General features: G+C 46.9%; 1 protein-coding gene across 10 annotated transcripts in view; it reads left to right on the plus strand.

Moving 5' to 3' along the window:
• TENM3 (teneurin transmembrane protein 3) overlaps window positions 1–18,281 on the plus strand; it is a 1,347,981-nt gene that overhangs the window by 519,626 nt on the left and 810,074 nt on the right. For all 10 annotated transcript variants that reach the window (XM_069631455.1, XM_069631458.1, XM_069631457.1 and 7 more), the window contains exon 3: window positions 3,337–3,615. In XM_069631455.1, the coding sequence (XP_069487556.1) occupies window positions 3,337–3,615 (279 nt within the window). The remainder of the gene's footprint in view (window positions 1–3,336; window positions 3,616–18,281) is intronic.

Genomic DNA, 18,281 nt, shown 5'->3' on the forward strand with positions numbered 1-18,281 from the left:
TGGTCGAAGTGGGCGGGAGCTGTGCTCCTCTAATTTAAAAAAAAAATGTTTACGTTTGACTGTTCCTATACTTTTACTTTAAAAAGAAACCGTTCCGGAATGGTTTGGTTTTAAAACAAAAGCGTAAGAAGAAGTTGAAACTTGCACTTTAGTGCACTCTACTGAACATTAACTTAAACAGCAGGTGTGTTTGGGAGTTTGGTTTGCGCGTTGAGGGCCGGGGGGTGGCGATGGGGTTTGTGGAGAGTGGGGGCAGGCCAGCAGGAAACATAGTTCCACTAGTTCTTTTTGTACACTTGGACCACAGACGAGGCCCATCTCTGCTTGAACAGACGGCTGCCAGCTACTGGCCCGACAGGACTGAGGGCGTTTCTCTAAAGGCTTCATGTTGGGGGAAGACACTAATGTGACTTCTTCCTTGGGGACACTGAGAGTGGCGCTGCTTGTGATGTTACCACACCTGTGCCCCTCCCCATCTGTCACCACTCAGATATGCCATTGTATGCAAACTGGAACACTGCTGCATGAGCATCTTCAATGCATGTGTCGGGCTGGTACATTCAGACATTCACTGAAATTTGGCCAGTTTATCACGCTACACCGTGGAGCTCTGTGATCCCCTCTGGCACTGGCTAGGGTGAGTGGGTGACTGATGTATCCTGGGCGAGGTAATAAGACAAGGAGCAGGAACCAGACTGACCCAGGTAAGTTATAAATAGAAACAGGATGCTTTATTCTTCATAGTTATATCTTAGCAGTATAGAGGTGTGAGAGAAGGTAGCATACATCCGCTCTGGTCCCTCTCTTATCACCCAGTCCCTAACTGACATTCACAGAACCTCCAGGTGTCCAAGGTTCCACACACCTCACAGCATTCTAGCGGGCCTCTCACTGCAAACACGCAACACTCATACACTCTAGTCACAACAGTGACTCTAGGAGCCCCGGGTAGCAGACCGTTTTTGGAGACTGGCGGGGCTCTACCCTGGCTAGCCCTGGCCCACTTAAAGCCCTGGTCACTGGGGACATGCAGAAGTGTCATGGTATGCGCCCAATGAAACAGAGTTTGCTGCTTGGCTTCCTTATGTGCCACGCGCTGCTATGGCAGTGCCTTGTTATTGGGGATTTGCACTGAGCAACGAGGTGAGCTATGTACTCATTTGTGTGTGCAAGATTGTAATAATAACTTATTTATACAACTTATTTATATAGCGATTTTATCCAAAGCGCTTTATATAGAACATATTTACATACATTATTATTACCCAATCGAAATTGGTACTCAGTTTATCGACCTAGGAAGGAGTAAAGGCGGAGTCGATCTTACCTGGATTTTAACTTTTGACCTGCAGATCACACACAGATTGCAGCGACGAGCACTCAACCCACTGAGCTATCTTACCAGCGTGCGCTTTTATTACTCTATAAGTAATTGTTACTTTCTGTCCACTTAACTATGTTACTGTCCAAATATGTTTGTATATGTGTGCTAATACTTGTGCTCCTGGACAGACTGTTGTGTTGTGCATGCATGTTTCTTGATACTATTCTGACAATCCCTACAGCACATGTTTTTATTACTTTACATAACCGTGTTGTTAACCATGTTTGTAGCCGTGTAAATGCCAGAGTGTGGTTGCCAACACTCGGGGCACACAAGTGTTGCTTTTTATACAGTTGTTCTTCCCGCATGTGCACTACTGTTCACATATTTCTGTCACGAATACAAAACGCTCCCAGGTGGTAAAGAGCGCCCAAATAAGAATCACTGCTGGGGGGTGGGCGACGCAAGTCCCTGGGACGCATAACACAAAGACATACCCCGTTTCGCTGCGACAGATAGAACCCGGCCACGTTAAGTCCAGATAGAAAGCGGCAAAGCTGTGCCACTAGACCTCCACTATGCCTCCACCTCAGACTAATAGCCACCCAGAAATACCTCCAACCAAGACATCGTAGAATGCTTGAAGGCGCGCGGGCTGAAAGGAAGCCCAGGAGAGCCTTCTTTTCATAGGCTAAAGACATTCTCGTTTGCAAGCTCAGCAAAGATGCCCTGGATGAAATGGGCGTGGAATCTTAACTATGAGATGCGCGCCGGAGCCTTGTGTTGGGTGGGGCGCGTGGCACGCTTTCTGTGGCAAAGGGCTACCTGGGATCGTCAATGCACCAGGAAACCGCCTGCAATGTTGTGTTAAACCAGTAACACCTGCAATTGTGTTGTCGTGGCGTGTTTTCCACTAATGTGACGAGGTGTCTTTCCTGTGTATTGCTTGCCTTGTGGAATTTCCCCTAAATATTGTGGTCTGCGCTAGGGCGGGATATGCGGAGTATTTGTTAAAACATGTGCCACATGGCCTTCACAAACACAACTGCTGTGTTGCTCCGTGTGTGTAAAACCTACCTGCGTGCTTGGCGTAAATGGCTGTGTGTACTTTCCTGCACACGGGAGTTCTGCAGGAAGCAGGTACATGCTAAAATGAATGCTGCGTTCCATATTTTAGCTTAATGTGTGCTGGGGTCATATCTCGTGCACTCAATATCCCCCGCCAATGCCTCTCAGAATTCCGCCTCCAATGCCTCAATATCTCCCCTGCAATGCCTTAATGTGTCCCCTGCAATGCCTCAATAACCACCCTCCAATGCCTCAGTATCGCCCCTCCCCCGCCACTGCCTCAAAATTCCGCCTCCAATGCCTCAAAATTCCTCCTCCAATAATCTGTATAAGATCCCACTACCACAAGATGAGAGGCCCAGCCTAGAGGTTGAATCGTTTCAAGGTTAAAATATATATATATATATATATATATATCGAAATATGGTTCTGAAAACGATCAGTAGAAAAAATAGCAATCATATTTGATCTAAGCCGTAGAAATCCGAGCCACATCAAAGACCATATTCAGCCTGGAACTGATGAAGCAGCGTCTTCATCCGGTGCGGCGGCTCTTTACGGGAGCTGCGTGGAAGCTACGGGCAGCCGGCGCACACCGAGGCCTGCTCTTGCTCTTCACACCTCAGCAAAGTGACGCGCTGTCATTGCTAAGTAATCCCCCCCGTCAGCTGAATAGCCTCGTCTCGGCTTACCGCCAGTATTGGGTTTCATTGCCACCTGAGAGCAGGCCTTAAACACCTGAATGCTTTACGGTGCAAGAATGCAGAAAGCACGCTAAGTGCTTGAGACAAAAGAAGCCACTTGGCCATAACACATGCAATGCTTAGGAAAAACACCTCTCCGACACCTGAGGCACCTGCACAGGATAAGAGTGTTGATGTTTCGGCTCATGGCCAAAAAAAAAATCAATCACCTTCTGCTATCTCTTCTCTTCCCCTAATCAGGACAAAACTTTACCCTGCGGCAGCTGGGAGTTTGCGAACCCGCAACGCGCCGCGGACTGGCATTTTGCGCCGAGATGGGGCTCCCGCACAGAGGCTACTCCATCAGCGCCGGCTCGGACGCAGACACCGAGATCGAAGGGGTCATGTCTCCAGAACACGCCATGCGGCTCTGGGGCCGAGGGGTGAAGTCAGGCCGCAGCTCCTGCCTCTCCAGCCGCTCCAACTCGGCCCTCACCCTGACCGACACGGAGCACGAGAACAAGTCCGACAGCGAGAACGGTGAGTCCGGCGCCGTGGCGCTCTGCATTCGCTCTGCTCCCCGCCTTGCCACTGTTTATTTTCTCAAATGTATGGAAATGACCTTGAACAATCTTTCTGTCTTCATAAACCAACTCATTTATTCGAAACGCGTATAAATTATGCAAACCGGCTGTGTGATGTTTAGCTGAAACTTTAAAGAAGAGTTTAACCACAATAAAAGATGTGTTTTGATGTCGGCTTTGACGGCAAAGCGGGAGCTGGCAGTAAAAGCTAAGAGCCATCAATGGCTGATGGGAGATTTTGATGGCTCCGGTGTGGCAGCAGCATTAACAATGCACGCAGGCCCTGGACCATGTCACCTGCGCGCCCCGGCGGAGCTGCGCAATAAGTGCTGATAAAGTTTACCCCCGGGGCCATCCTGCAATCAAAGATGTCTTTGTAAATCCCTCTTGAAGAGATTTCAAAGACCATGCAAGAATCTTAGGCGGGTGGGGCGAGCACACAGAAGAGTTTATTAACAGGCCTCACGTGATTGAAGAACAAATGTGATCATTCTTTAAACTTTCTGGTTGACGAGAGCAGTCAAAATCAAGCTAGAAGCAGTCGGGCGGCCTTTGATGTGCTCTGGGGACTAGCTTTTTGGGCAATTAAAATCCACCAGCGTACAGTTCTTCAAATCTAAACAGCCGCCTTGTGTGCCGCAGGAAACGAAAGGCTTTCTAGTTTTCCATTTTTTCATTTGCTATGTTAACAGAGGTTTGGCTAGACGCCACTGTGTCTTATGAAAGATGCTTCATGATTTTCAAATGTATGACATGATTCTCTTTTGCATTTAAGTCAGGATTTGATTGCATGGTGATGCTTGGATGGGGTAAGGGTTCCTGGGTTCATTTAATTATCTTTTGATCCACCCTCTTCTGCTCTTTTGTCCATTTTCAATGCCATCTTCTGTGCAAATGATTTCTTGGTTGTAGGCGCACCCCTGACCCCGTGCCCTGCTAAAGGAGGGCCTGCTATAGTTACTCGCAGGCGAATGCGGGCCGCCATTGAAGCCTTGCATCCGCTTGCAGCACCCGACTGCTGGAAGTGAATGTGCTGTTGTGCGGTGTAAGTGAAAGATTACAGTGGTTACAATGAACATTATGCAGTAACATGTGGGCCTAACGCAATCTGTGCTTGTGCCCTTGAGCATATGGGAATGTGAGAGGGGAGTTAATAGAATTGTGCGAAATCTCTAACTTCCCCCAAGCGCCCCCCCCCCACCCGAGGAGGGATATGGGAGCCACGGGGAGGTAGAGAAGAGGGTCTCTATAAGGATGGGAAGGTAGAAGCAGAGGCACGATAATGTGCAAGGAGATACCTTAGAAAGATGCTGGGCGTAATTTTAGGGGGGGGGGCAGGGGTGTTTGCCCCCCCATACTTTCATGGCAGACCATTTTGTCCCCATTCATTTGGCTGGGACACATTTTATTCAGATGTCTTGCCCACACCCCCCCCCACACATTTTCAGCAAAGTTACTCCCCTGGATACCTGAGGTGGTGCAGTGGGTCACAGGAAGATATGGCGTGGTGAATAAGGGAGAGAGAATCGTATGGCACACAATAGCCTAACAATTCTAACAATTTATCAACTTGTCACGCAATATTTTGGGCGGCAATGGAGGGACTTGAGGCTCATGGGTAGCCAAGATGGGGGAGCACTTGTGCTTTGACAATAAGGGGATTTGGTAAGTCCAAGGTGAGACAGCACACAGACAATGAGGTTGAAGGGGATGGAGCGTGTGAACTTGGAGGGAAAATAAAATGAATTGGTATTGGGTAGCATTAAGTTGCGTGTGTGGTTCTGTGGTGGGAATTATATTGTTACTACCTTCAAATATCTGCCGCTCTTTGACAGTCAAGCACCACGCACAGGTGAGAGCGATGGAACATCCTGTGGCACACCTGCCAGCAACTTATAAATCTGACTTGGTATCCAGTGATATTAACGGAAATGAAATAACTAATAACTTTTTAAACAAACCTTAAATAGGGGTTATAATCATAGGGAAACGTGGGTCATGGGTGGAAAAAAATGGTATTTTTTGGGGGAAATTAAGGTTTGGTTAAAAACAAGTTTTAGATAGAACACTTCTGTTAAAATCACAGTGAACCGTCTGACATCACTTGTCATTTCCAACAATTGCTAATGAAAAAGGCGCTCTCCACTCCATCCAGGTGCAGAAATGGCCATTTTACACCAAGCATTGTGACCGCGTCCTGAAGACTGCTATTACTTGGGCTTTAATTATAGAACAATATGGCTAAATTGCATGAGAGACCTTTTATTTGCAAAATCCCCCATAAAGCACCTTCCAGATCCAATTTGAAAAACAAAGTTAATCTTTCCATTTGATGTAGTGCACTGGACATTGACTGTATCCTTTCCGCCTTTGAAACTGTGCACAAAGTAAATGGGACTATTCACTTTTGGGCCCGCGACAAAACATGTTAGGAATGTACTTGTGTTTAATGTCTTCTGAATGGCGGACGAGCACATATATTCACAGGGTGCATAGCCATTGGGTCATAGGAATTCTCATTTTGGTGTAGCACACATATTTATCTTAGCACAAAGCTCTCCGGCATTGCTTTCACGACATTCCTTTTAATTGTAATCAAGGGTATTAACAGGTCTATATCAAATACTTGACCAAAATAGAAAAGACAGTGAACGGTTGGTCATCGGCAGTCTGAAGAGAACGGAAGAACATGAGCCTCGGGGAATATAACCGTGCCAGCATTCTAGACCCACCACAACACCTCCAATGCCATGCGCTCTTTCACCAACTGAGGAGCCAGAGCACATTTTGGAAAAGTCTAAAGGAAAATACCCCCCCTCCCGCCCCCATGTCCCGTTTGATCCGATATGTTTGTTTATGCCCTCATCAATATTAAGAACATTGTTCTACTTAGACTGCAATCATTTGGGACTTCAGGATGTTTTCAATGCTGCACTCTGTATAATTGACCCATCCACGGGTGATCTGAAGTATGTACTCCATAAATGTTTCACAGGCTGGGCACCACTCAAAAAAAGGTAAACCGCAACAAAACATCTTAGTTTGAAAAAAAAGGAAAGGTTATTTACACCTTTGAATAGTTTGAGTTCTTTCTGATGTTCATAAATGACGCACTGACATTATTGCATGGCCAGCAAAAGTTGACACATTTCAAATGCTGAGCCTCCGCCAGTTGTGATCTTATTTTGAAAAGGGGGGGTACTGTTGCTTTATGTGGCAGCATGTGAGCTGCAGGAATGCCCTAAAAGGAATAAGGAAGGCCCTGCTGACAGGCGGAGAGTAATTGAAAGCAGCATGGTTTCATGGGAGTACGGGACAGCAGAATCCGACACTGTGTTCTGAGAAATCTTTGGACAGAGTGGGTCCAATTGATTTAAGGCACAGACTTGTCTAAGGAGAGACATGGCGGACCTGGTACTGGGACGTCAATAGAGATCAATGCCCCTGTGAAATTAGATGTTTAAACTAGGCTGCGGGAACTGGATCCGCACCGCAGGACTCACATTACATGGAAGTGGAAAGGCAGCAGAGGCGAGGGTTTGGAGACAATAAAGCAGGCATGTTAGCTTAGGTTTTTCCCCATTGGAAAGTGACCCTAAGCTAACAGGGGGTGGGGGGAAAACCAAAGGATGGGAATTTGATGGTAAAAGGTATACTCTGTCAATCAAGGAAATAATGGGATGATCAGAGTGGGAAAAGTGGATCGTTCATCTGTGGTCGCCATGCACCGTGTACTAAAAGGAATCCTTGTATTTGGGGACACAAACTTTGATTAACAGGGATGTCAAGAGATGGGGGTTGGCTGTAGATGTCAGCAGGCACATGAGAAAGCTTAAGCTTGGTGCTGCTTTTATACGCATCAGTGTTTAAGATGGCAGCCACGGCAGAAATACAAATGGCAAAGTGGGTCTTGTAGTGTCCGTGGGCAAACCATGCAGTAAGGAACTTTGCACACTAATTAATGGATTGCTTTTATTTTTGGAAATGCGGACTTCTAAACTGGGTTGTGCCGTTGTTAACGGCAACATCGATGATCAGCGTACCGCCAGGTCAAGAACGAGGCCAGTGGAGAAAAGCAATGCACGCCTGAGCCACCCAGCAATGTAGCGTTCGAGTCCACCTGTACATATCTATGCCCAGGCGGCCCTTGGCAGTTCTGGAATCTATTCGCTGGGAATACTTGATCTATGTGGACACTAATGATGCCTTGTTCTCTCCATGGTCTGTAATCGGACAGTGTTAGTAGGTTTTCCATATTTTTATCAGATGCATTTTGGATATGCAGATCCAAAACCATGGGTCTTGTCGCCTATGTCAAATGCCAAAAAGTCTAATGAAGCAATTTGAGCTAAGTGTGACGTGTGCTATAACTTAGACCCTGGTACATGAGGGAACTGCCTCCTAAGCATTCATATTTTACTATGCGTTTGAATCATTTGTTTTCTGAGGGTGATGAAGGGAAGCGCCCCCAATTCAGCACGATCCTCCCCGCAATGAGAGACAATAAGGGACTCTCCCGTAGTGGGAATAAGACCAAGACAGAGTGCGGGTGAGCGTAAGTGGGAGTTTATCCAAAAATAAGGCATGCAAAGAACTCTGCAACCTACGAGAGCGCTCTGCCTGACAATAGCAAAGACAGGCGTATTTCTAATACAAAAAACGTCATCAACACCTAAACACTATAGGGGGCACAAGTCAATTGGGATTGGGTGGCGTCGACTAACTATAGGTGTTGCTGCAGCGGGGTTGGTCTTGGCGGGACGACGTCACTGGTCAGCCTCGTGGGTTGGGTTGGGCCTGGCAGGCCGGCTTGAGGTCATCCGTGCGGTGTTGATGTGCTGGGGCAGCCTGTGACAATGACGAATACCTTTCCTGTCTCATTTGCCCTAGGCCATGCACACTGCAGTTATTCAGAAAATGACATTTAAGTTCATTAATAAATCGCTTCAGCAGCTTATCTTATAAAATAAACACAACACATGAGGAATGCACCTCGTGAGAGGTCTGGTGGTTGTCGGTTGGGGTGAGATTTACCTGTGTCCTATTGACCGGTATTTTAGGTCGCGGGACGGGGCTCTGGGGCCTGGGCCGAATGATACATGTCTGTCTGCTGCGTTAGAAGTTATTATATAGATGGGTCTCTGTGTCTTGTCCCAATGATGGGGGTCGTCCTTACACGGGGTCAGGATTCTTGGGGGGTTCGTGGGATTTATGAGAGGGTGCTGGTAGATCAGTGGGTTCATCCGTGGGTTTATTACCGTGCTGTAAATAACACAGGTGGCGGGCTGTGGCCTTGGTTGCGGCGCCGGGGCCTCTGACTCTCTGAAGTAACGCCAGCTTGGTTGGGGGAGGTGAGGGAGCGCGGCACAAGTCTTAGCTTTTTTATCTGGCAGGCTTGGTGGGGTGGGAGAGGGAATGGCCTTGCATATATCCACAAAGGTATTTTCCTCGTGCGTTGCTGATCAGTGGATGCAGAAGTTCTATACTGTTCTGCCTTATTTTGACGTTATTTAGACACATATATATATACTTCAATTTCGTTGCACATTTCTTTAATACAGTCGGTTCCAGGACCTTTTCATTACCTAACATTATATTCACTACATTGTGTGCGTATTGTATGTACATTAGACGTTATACGAGGGATATCTAGGTTATGGCCTACAGAGATTGATGCTCGCCGCTTTGGGTGAATTAAAAAACATATATGAGTTCAAGTTTCTACATACTATTGAAAAACACTTTTACAGATAGAGGTTACACGTTTGGTCAACATCTTTCTCCGTGGTTATAGCAGCATTAGTCCAGACCTGGAGGGATATCATATAACGTTACATTTTTATGGCTTATTCACATTTTAAACAGAGGTAGTTCATTAATACCAATACTTGAATTGTTTTCTACCTTCTTCAGATAGTGATGCTTCAGCTTTTTTCCTCGCTACCCCGGCCTTGCGGTCCGGGTCATACGGGGTGCAATATCACATTGTTACTAATATAATGTTGCCGTGTTGGCATCTCGGGTTTAGCTCATCTCCGACTTTCTCATGGGAACGCACTCGCAGCGGATCTGTCAGGGCTGCTGAGGCGACAGAGATGCATGAAAGGCCCTCCAAAGGTGGGGGCCTCGTTACAGTGTGCTGAACTCACACCATGTTTGCTAGGCAAGATGGCGTCTAGGCCTAACTTAATTTTTGGTAAATGCAAGGACAGGGTGCGTGTGGGCAATGTCGTCGGCGGGTGAATCCTCCTCCACCTGGGCCCGGGTGGCATGAGGGGGCGCCCACCGAGTCATGGTCCTCACCTGGGGAGGGAGCTGTAGGTGAGGAGGGCCTCGTGGCCATTCCTCCCCTACATTTCCCCCCTTTCGTTACTTAAAGTAACGAATTTCTTTAGCTCTTCCAATCTTCTACATTCTTGTTCCTCTAACACTGCGTCATCCCATGCAGGGGTTCCTTTTATAGGCATCCATGCTCTGCACACCCCCCTTAAACTCTCACCTCTCCTAGCATACTCGTCTGGTGTACATGTTAAATATATACAGTCGCCAGTTTCTTCCAGATCTACCCAGACCTCCTCATACCATTCCAGTTCTACGTTTCGTGGTTCTTTGATAGTGGTGTGCCATAGTTTATCTACTATGTACTTATCACGGCACATAGGCACTAACTGGTACCTGGGGGTGTTATCTGCTCCTGTCTGCACATGTACTTCTTGTGTTGCTTTAATTGTACCACCGGAGTTGCCCATTGTCACCATCATCATTGCACCGTTAGGAACTGCGTTAGCACAACATCGGAGGCCCACCTGGCACAGGCAGAACATCACAAGGATGATCACCACTATTGGTATCAGGAACTTCATTGTCACTCCAAGCCATGAGGGAACCCAAGAGAAGATATTGTCGAACCACGAGCTATCCTCAGCTCCACCTTCCATTTTCATCTTCTCGCCCAGGTTATGTACTGCTTCAATAACGTGGGACAGGGACCCATTTTCTGCGTCTTCGGAAGGTACGAACGTGCAGCACGCACTTCCTATTTTTCGGCAAACACCTCCATCGATTGCTGTTAACAGGTCTAGAACATACCTGTTCTGCATGGTCATTAATCGCAGAGCTCGTAGTTCCACCTTTATTATGTTAAACCCTTCTTCAGTGTCATTGGCCAACTGGATCAGTTCCCACCGTGTGATCTGGAGCCATTTTGCATTTGCTCTTGCTTGAACACTTGATACTAGCGAAGCAAAGAATGTTTCCACGGAGCTGAACAGGCGATACCTGTCTGGGATCTGTGCCAATAAATCAGATGATGCTTGTGATATGTAGTTCGAGGCTCGCTTGTTCCTTGAGAACTCTTCTCCTTTCCCTCCGGAGGACAGGACATAAAGGTGCGCTTGTGTAGTTGGAGAAGCTGCATTCTGGTTCAAGCCTCCTTTCATCATGTTACTTCTGTCAATATGGCTTTCTGGAATCACCATTAGTGTTGAATGCAAAGTGGCCATTGAGCAGCTACCACTCCATGATTGGGGAAGGTGCAGGTACGCCTTGTTTCCGCATACCCAGTAGGTGTCCATTAGTGCTGCTGTTCCTTTTTTCATATCTGGGATGGTGAGAGTTTTGTTACAGTTCTTGTTCATTCCCATTGCCATTTTTCCTTCTCCCTTGAAACATAGTTCGTTTTGTATTTCACTTTGTAGCTTGAAGGGTTTCTCCATCGCTGTTACCCATGTTAGTTTAGGGATGTGTTCTTTCCATATTGGCAAGCATGTTCTTTCCATCCACCGCAACTTGTCCGGTTGGACACCTTTCAGTGCTTCTGCCTTGCACAGCACTTCTTCGTCTTTCCATTTGTTTTCGGAAAACAGTGTCCCTTGTATTGCAAAGAAAGGTTCTTTAAGACAGATCACTCCAGACGCTTGCGAATAGCACGTTTTGTTGTTCTGTAGCATTCTGAAAGAGACATCGTGTGCTTGGAAAGTGTTCTTTATTCTACACAGCGTGAGATGAAGGAGACATTGGGCATCCACAATGGGCAATTCTCGTGGCAACAATACTTTAGGTGTGCCTGATGCATGGGGGATAAGTGAGCAGACATAACAGCTCTCATTGGTTGTTTGTTTGGCTGTTGTGCTCATATCTGCATACCATTTATTTGCTTGGTGAGGGTGTCGTGGGTCTTCCATTTTGTCTAACCCTAGCCCATAATACTCATCATACCCTTTTCCACCAGTCTCTCTTCTCCGCCTACTTTTCTCCCTTCTTCTGTACCTTCTCGTTATAGTAGGTGAAGAACCAGGCCCCCCTTCCTCCCTCCCACCCCCCTTTTCGAATTCTTCATATAGGGACTTGTGTTCTGTCATCATAATCACTTTTCCATCCTCCTTAATAAACAAGAAATCGTTGTTTGAAATTGGGGCGGGAGGGATCGTGCGGTTGTTGTATGTTCCAGGTTGGGACATTGTGTCATTATTTACATTTTTGGTTCTCGATTGTGACAGGACAGCAGTGGGTGGTGTAGTATAGTATCCCCACACAAAGTGTGATCCATCCCAGATCAAGAAATCACCTTCTTTGATACCTACAGTCGGAATTGTTTTCGTTCCAGGGGCAAGGGTGGTGTTGTTCCCCCCTCCCCCCTCGTTCATCTCGGTAGAGATGAACGCTATAACCCAGTGTAATACCAGACAAAACATTGAGATGAAGAACACGATAGCACACATTGATAAACCACATTCAAATGAATATGTTAATCTAGCCACTAACATTTCTCTAAATCTAACATATCTATTAGTTGCAGGCTGCCCATTCGATGCCATGATAAATCCTGTTTGAGACACAAGAGTTCATTAAATACAAACATGTAAACATTTCCACGTTGTAACGTTTCGGTGATAAAATATAGGGTTGGGTGAGGGAGGGGGTGTGTTGACAGACAAGGTAGCCTTTCAAGCATCATTATTCGTACCTTACTATATATATATATAAATAATAAAAGACATGACAGTTTAAAAACAACAATAATAAAAAAACATCTTAAAGAGCACAGGAGAGGAAAAAAAGAACCCCACGCAAAACTTTCAAAAATTGTAATAAAAAGAAAATTTGCATACACATATGTACATGTTTTAGTCCAGGACATTTGTTGCGCGCTAATTGTGTTCACTGTTCATCTTATAATGCACACAAAATTCCAATCATTCATTCTGCACAACTTCATCGTCCGCTGTTGCCTGTGCCTCGTCCTGCACCTCACTCTCCGCAGCGCTGTAAGCTTTACGTACGTCTGTCAAATGCACCCAATATCGCAGGCCCTTAACCTTTACTGCTGTAGGCGTGCAAAACACTACCTCATAGGGGCCATGGAAACGTGGTGCGTTCCACCTCCGCACAAAACTTCTAACATATATAAGGTCACCAGGCATTAGCTGTAGTGGTTTTTCAGGCAACCTGTTTGGTTCAGTCGCGTTCCCCTCCTCTCTTGTCGAGGGGGGGGCTAGTTGCTTTGCAATTACGCGCGCTGCCCGTGTCAGTTTTCGCAGATATTCTGTGAACTCCTCCCCCAATATAGCTGCGCTTCTGTGTGCATCAGAACGCTCACGGAGAGGCGAATGCGCTGTATGCATTCTTCTTCCCGTGACGATCTCGTGCGGGGACAAATGGTGATCTTTACTTGGCTGGTTTCGTAGTTCAAACAAGGCCAAAGGCAGGCAGTACATCCAAGTCTTTTTAAGGGAAAAACAAAGTTTTGATAATCTGCTTTTTAACAGGCCATTTATCTTTTCCACGACGCCATTACTTTGAGGATGATAAATCGAACATAATTTGTGCTTTATTCCCAATAATGTAGTCACTTCTTTAAATAATTCATTAACGAAATGCGTCCCGTTATCTGAGCGAATAACGTCGCAAATTCCCCAGCGCGGAAACACTTCCCGCACTAGGAACTTCGCGGCGCCCTTCGCGTCAGGGCGGGCACATGGACCTGCCTCCACCCACCTCGAAAATGGACATACAACCACAATCATGTATCGAGCCCCGTTACACCTTTCTCCCATGTCTACATAATCAATGTGGAGCTCTCTGAATGGGCCACTTGGTTTTGGTATCGTACCCCTTATTTGCCAATAATGTCAAGAGTGTTATCGAGTCCTGTCTGCACTCTTCCTCAGCCTGTGCACAAACCAATAAATCATCAACGTACTGAATCACTGTGCTTTCTACAGACAAATTCCCCAGATCTTCATGTAGTACCCTGTTAAATATGCTTGGGCTCTCGCAATATCCTTGTGGTAGTCTGCAGTGTTCGAACCTCCTTCCTCCCAATGTAAATGCTGTCAAGTACCTGCTCTCTTCTGCTAAGGGAATCGAAAAAAATGCATTTTTTAAGTCAATTACTGTGAAGTGTGATGCTACTTTTGGAATGTTGCACAGTATTGTCGCCGGGTTCGGGACTAAAGGGAACTCCTTCATTACCACATCGTTCAGTGGACGTAAATCTTGTATCATCCTCCATGAACCCCCCTTCGCTTTTTTGATTGGGTAAATGCATGTGTTGCATGGGGAGTTTGAGGGCACTATTATACCCTGTGCTAGCAGTGCTTCTATTGTCTCTCTGATCCCTTCTTCTGCTTCTCGCGACAGTGGATACTGTTTCACCCGGGGTAGTATTGCTCCCTGTTTTACTTTTATCACCACAGGCTGAACTTCATGCAGCAACCCTACATCGTGGGGGCCATTAGTCCATAAGTTAGTGGGTACTGAACTCATGTCTTCATCAAAAAATGTGTGCGGTGCTCCTACTACCGCCATTAGTTCAACCTTAGTTTGTCTGGCTGTAACTACAATGTCGCAGGGCATTGCCAGTTCCATCACTACTTCACCATCTCCCTCAGTGTCAGAAAATAGCTCCTCGTCCGAGAGCTCTCTCAGCGGGATATTTGCATTTGTACACAATACTGTCCGCCACTCACACCCTTCCATGTCAATACCAATCACACATATTCTGTTTGCTGATACATGTATTGCATGCAAATCCAACGATAGTACTGCCCCAAGAGCAGTGTCAGGGCTTGCTATAGGACGAAAAAGGAATTCTGCTGGGATCCTCCACTCCACCCTTTTTAGTTCTGGCACTATGAGAGCCAATGTTCTCATACCTTCAACAAACATCTCCTCATTTCTTGGTACCCCTCTGATCTCTTTCATGATTGTGTGGCCGTGTATTACTGCTAATATACGGAGGGGGCATATGCCTGGCGTTGAACATACGATGCCGCTCCCTGTGAATGATATTGTCATGTTTAGTTTGCTCAAGAGATCTCTCCCCAGTAAGTTGATGGGAGAGTTTTCATAGTACAGTAAGGGTGCTTTCACTGTTTTACCCCCCACTGTCACATCCAATACCTCTGTGTAAGGAACTTCAATTACAGCCCCAGAGAACCCCTGCGTCTCTAACGTTCTATTAGATAACGGGAACCGGCCCTCTCTAATGCATGATTTCTCCGCTCCCGAATCCACCATGAATATGAATTGCTTGTCTCCTATCTGCGCTCCTATCAATGGTTCCTCTGATGCATTGTGGGTCGTAGACAGTACTGGACACGCAAGTGCTCTCTGTGGGCTGTCCTATGCGGGGTGTCTCATTGCCCCCCCTTGATCGAAAATGTTCCCCGAAACCACTGACACTCCACTGTAAGGTGCGGGGGCGGGTGCCCCATTAGCTACTGTGGCGAAAGTGTTACCAGGCGTGTAGTGCACATTGTCATTATTCTGTGGGCTGGTTTGTGTTCGGTACTGATGTCCGTGTAGTTGTGCGTTACTCCTTTGTACTACATTGTCTGGTTGCTGGTATTGTCCCATGGGGAGGCCGTAGGGGCTTCCTGGATGGGGGTGTCCGTACTGTTCTATCTCTTGGAAACCGTTGTTTTGTCTGCTCCTACATTCTCTTGAGTAATGCCCCCATCTCCCACAATTCCAACAGCTCCCCTGTGGACCTCTGGGACCCTGCCACCCATTTCCTCCCATTCCTCCATACCCTTGTCCTCCTCTTCGACCCCTGTACCCACCTCTTCCTCCTCTTGGGGCCCACTCTTGCCACGTTGGACCTCCGTTCTGCTCCTGCTCTGTCCACTGTCGTTGCCCTTGTCCTGCCCAATTCGCTGCTATTCTTCCTTGTATTGCTATTTGCCCCTCCTCTCCTTCCTCTCCCTCCCGTATGAGTGGGAGTCCCGCTACCGCTGCTGCGACCTTCACCAATTTTGATTGCACCAACTTCGCCTCATCCGCCAACCTTTTCTGTGCTACTTCCCTCTCTCTTTCTTTGATCCGTTTACAATGGTGTACTATTATGCTTTGGATCTCCGGCCAGCCTTTTGCCTCAACACCTGCTATTTTATCTAGTGCCTTTTGCACTTCCTTTGGGAGCCCTCTCTTAATGATGAAGTAAAATAGAGACGTGGATTGGTGCCAGGGCGTACCCGTTTCCGCTCTCCACATCTCCTGCACCCGGAGAATGTAATCCATAGCGTCCTCCCCGTCATTCATGGTACATTGCATTACTGACTGCAAATCAGGGGTATCTGGGAAGGTTTCCCGCAGTGCGTCCCACACCCTTGCTCGCACGGTGTTAAAAGAAGCCCCATCATGGCGATCACACTCTAAAGTTACAGCTGGAAAACCCGCTTTAGCCCATACTCTGTCTGCCTGATCCCCTACTGCGGACACTAGTAGGCTTTTCACATCGCCTACTGCCAGCGGTATACCAGCGGTATGTTTCTCAAATGCATATATCCACTTGCTTGCCCCTCCCGACAGCTGTGGTAGTAATTTCATTAAATTAGCCTTGTCCATCTGAGCCCACGGTATATAGTTTGGCCTCCCGCCCCCCCTGTGGAGTAATGGGAGTTGTAATTTCCCTTTTGCCGTTGCAGCTTCCTTTTCCTTAGTCACTGCTGACTCTAATGACGCCATCTTCCCCACCCTATTTCTTAGTCGTCCCATCCATTCATCTTCTATAGTCCCCAGTGAACATGCACCATCTAGCTCCTCGCCTTCTCCTCCTACTGCCATGCTCAATCTATCACTCTCATCCCCCCCTCCTCTGACATCACATAACAAATCCTCTCTGATCCCTCTCTCTCGCGAGACGTCACCAATGCTTCCTTCTGCTGTCCCTACTTCTATTATCCTGGTCGGTTCTTCCTCAATTCTGAACAGTATTTCCCCCTTTTTCCATCCCTCCTCAATTTGTCTACTTTCGCTCGACGCTCTAGACGTGCGTCCAGATTGTGTGGGGGCGCATGCTGTGCGTTCACATATGTCTTTTATTCTTGAGAGTTCATCTCTTGCCACTGTAAGCCTCGACTCTAAGTCACTCGTTAACTTCTCTATGTCCACCCTCTGTGTGCCTCCCTGGGCGCGCTCTCTGGTGTTTTCGTATGGTGGGGGTGCAGTTGGTCTTTGTGGCGTGCTGGTCGAAGGGGGAGGCACATAAATAGGGTCGCTATATCCTGCTGCAGGGGCTGGTTTAGGTAATATTGGGTACAACATAACCACTTCCGCAGGTTGTTCTGTACTTAACTGTTCCTTTTCCTCTCGCGGGATCATTAGTGGATTGTCTGTGGTGGAAGGTAAATCAATATTTGGAGCTGGAGCTTTGGGTGGGGGTACTTCCTCAAACAATCTCCAAAGATCTAATATCTCCTTCCTATTCTGCCATTGTTTTCCCTTATACTTGAGGCGAATACATGTACATACCATATCAAGAACGCTTTTGTCAAAAGACCCTCCTTCTGGCCAAATCTGGGGCAACCCCTCCCCTTTCAATTCTGTTAACCATTGATCATGATATTTATTTATGCGTTCAGCATATCCAGGCAAGCTCTTACAAATGTGTGACAAGGGAGTTTCAGCCCCCATCCTCTAAATCGCTAGCGCTACCGCGTTCGCCTTCGTTACTTTTTATTAGGTGTAAATATGCGTATGTATACCTTTATGGCACAGACAAGAGCGGACCTCTCAAAATTATCACCCACTGTTATTCACTGCACAAATCTCTTCTCACTCACCATATCTCATCTCCTTCCCATTCCCAGGCACTCTTATGTGATCTCACTTGTAATTGATCAAGTACTGGTTATGGCCACACTCTCTGACACCACCTCGCGGCCACCCGTTCGTCTCTAACACTCGTACGGTGCGCGCACCCTTCACAATGCTTTCCACTCACACTTTTGTCTTTCTCCTCCCTTTCCTCCCTAACCAGCTGTCCCTGTTTTCCTGCTAAGGTTACTGTGTTCACGTCTGTACGTGCCACTACTGAGTCCCCACTTTTTAAGATGTTCTAACTTCTTTATACCCTTCTCATTTTCGCCCCCTACCCCGTGGAAATGGAAAAGAAGAAATAGAGAGAGAGAGCACAATCACTAAAAAATATTCCCGGTGTCTCCTTTTGCTAGACACCAATAACTTATTTCTCACTTCTTCATATATTCCCAGTACTAGTCTAGATAGCACTATGCGGCGCCGCCTTCCACCCCCTCTCGGAGCTAGGTTTCCGTCACTTCTACCACGTCACTTATTTCTTGCTCCTAATGGCCATATGCAAAAGAAAGAATAAAGAAA

This window comes from Ambystoma mexicanum, chromosome 6q (genome assembly GCF_040938575.1).
Source record: "Ambystoma mexicanum isolate Mex_15411 chromosome 6q, UKY_AmexF1_1, whole genome shotgun sequence".
Lineage (NCBI taxonomy): Eukaryota > Metazoa > Chordata > Amphibia > Caudata > Ambystomatidae > Ambystoma > Ambystoma mexicanum.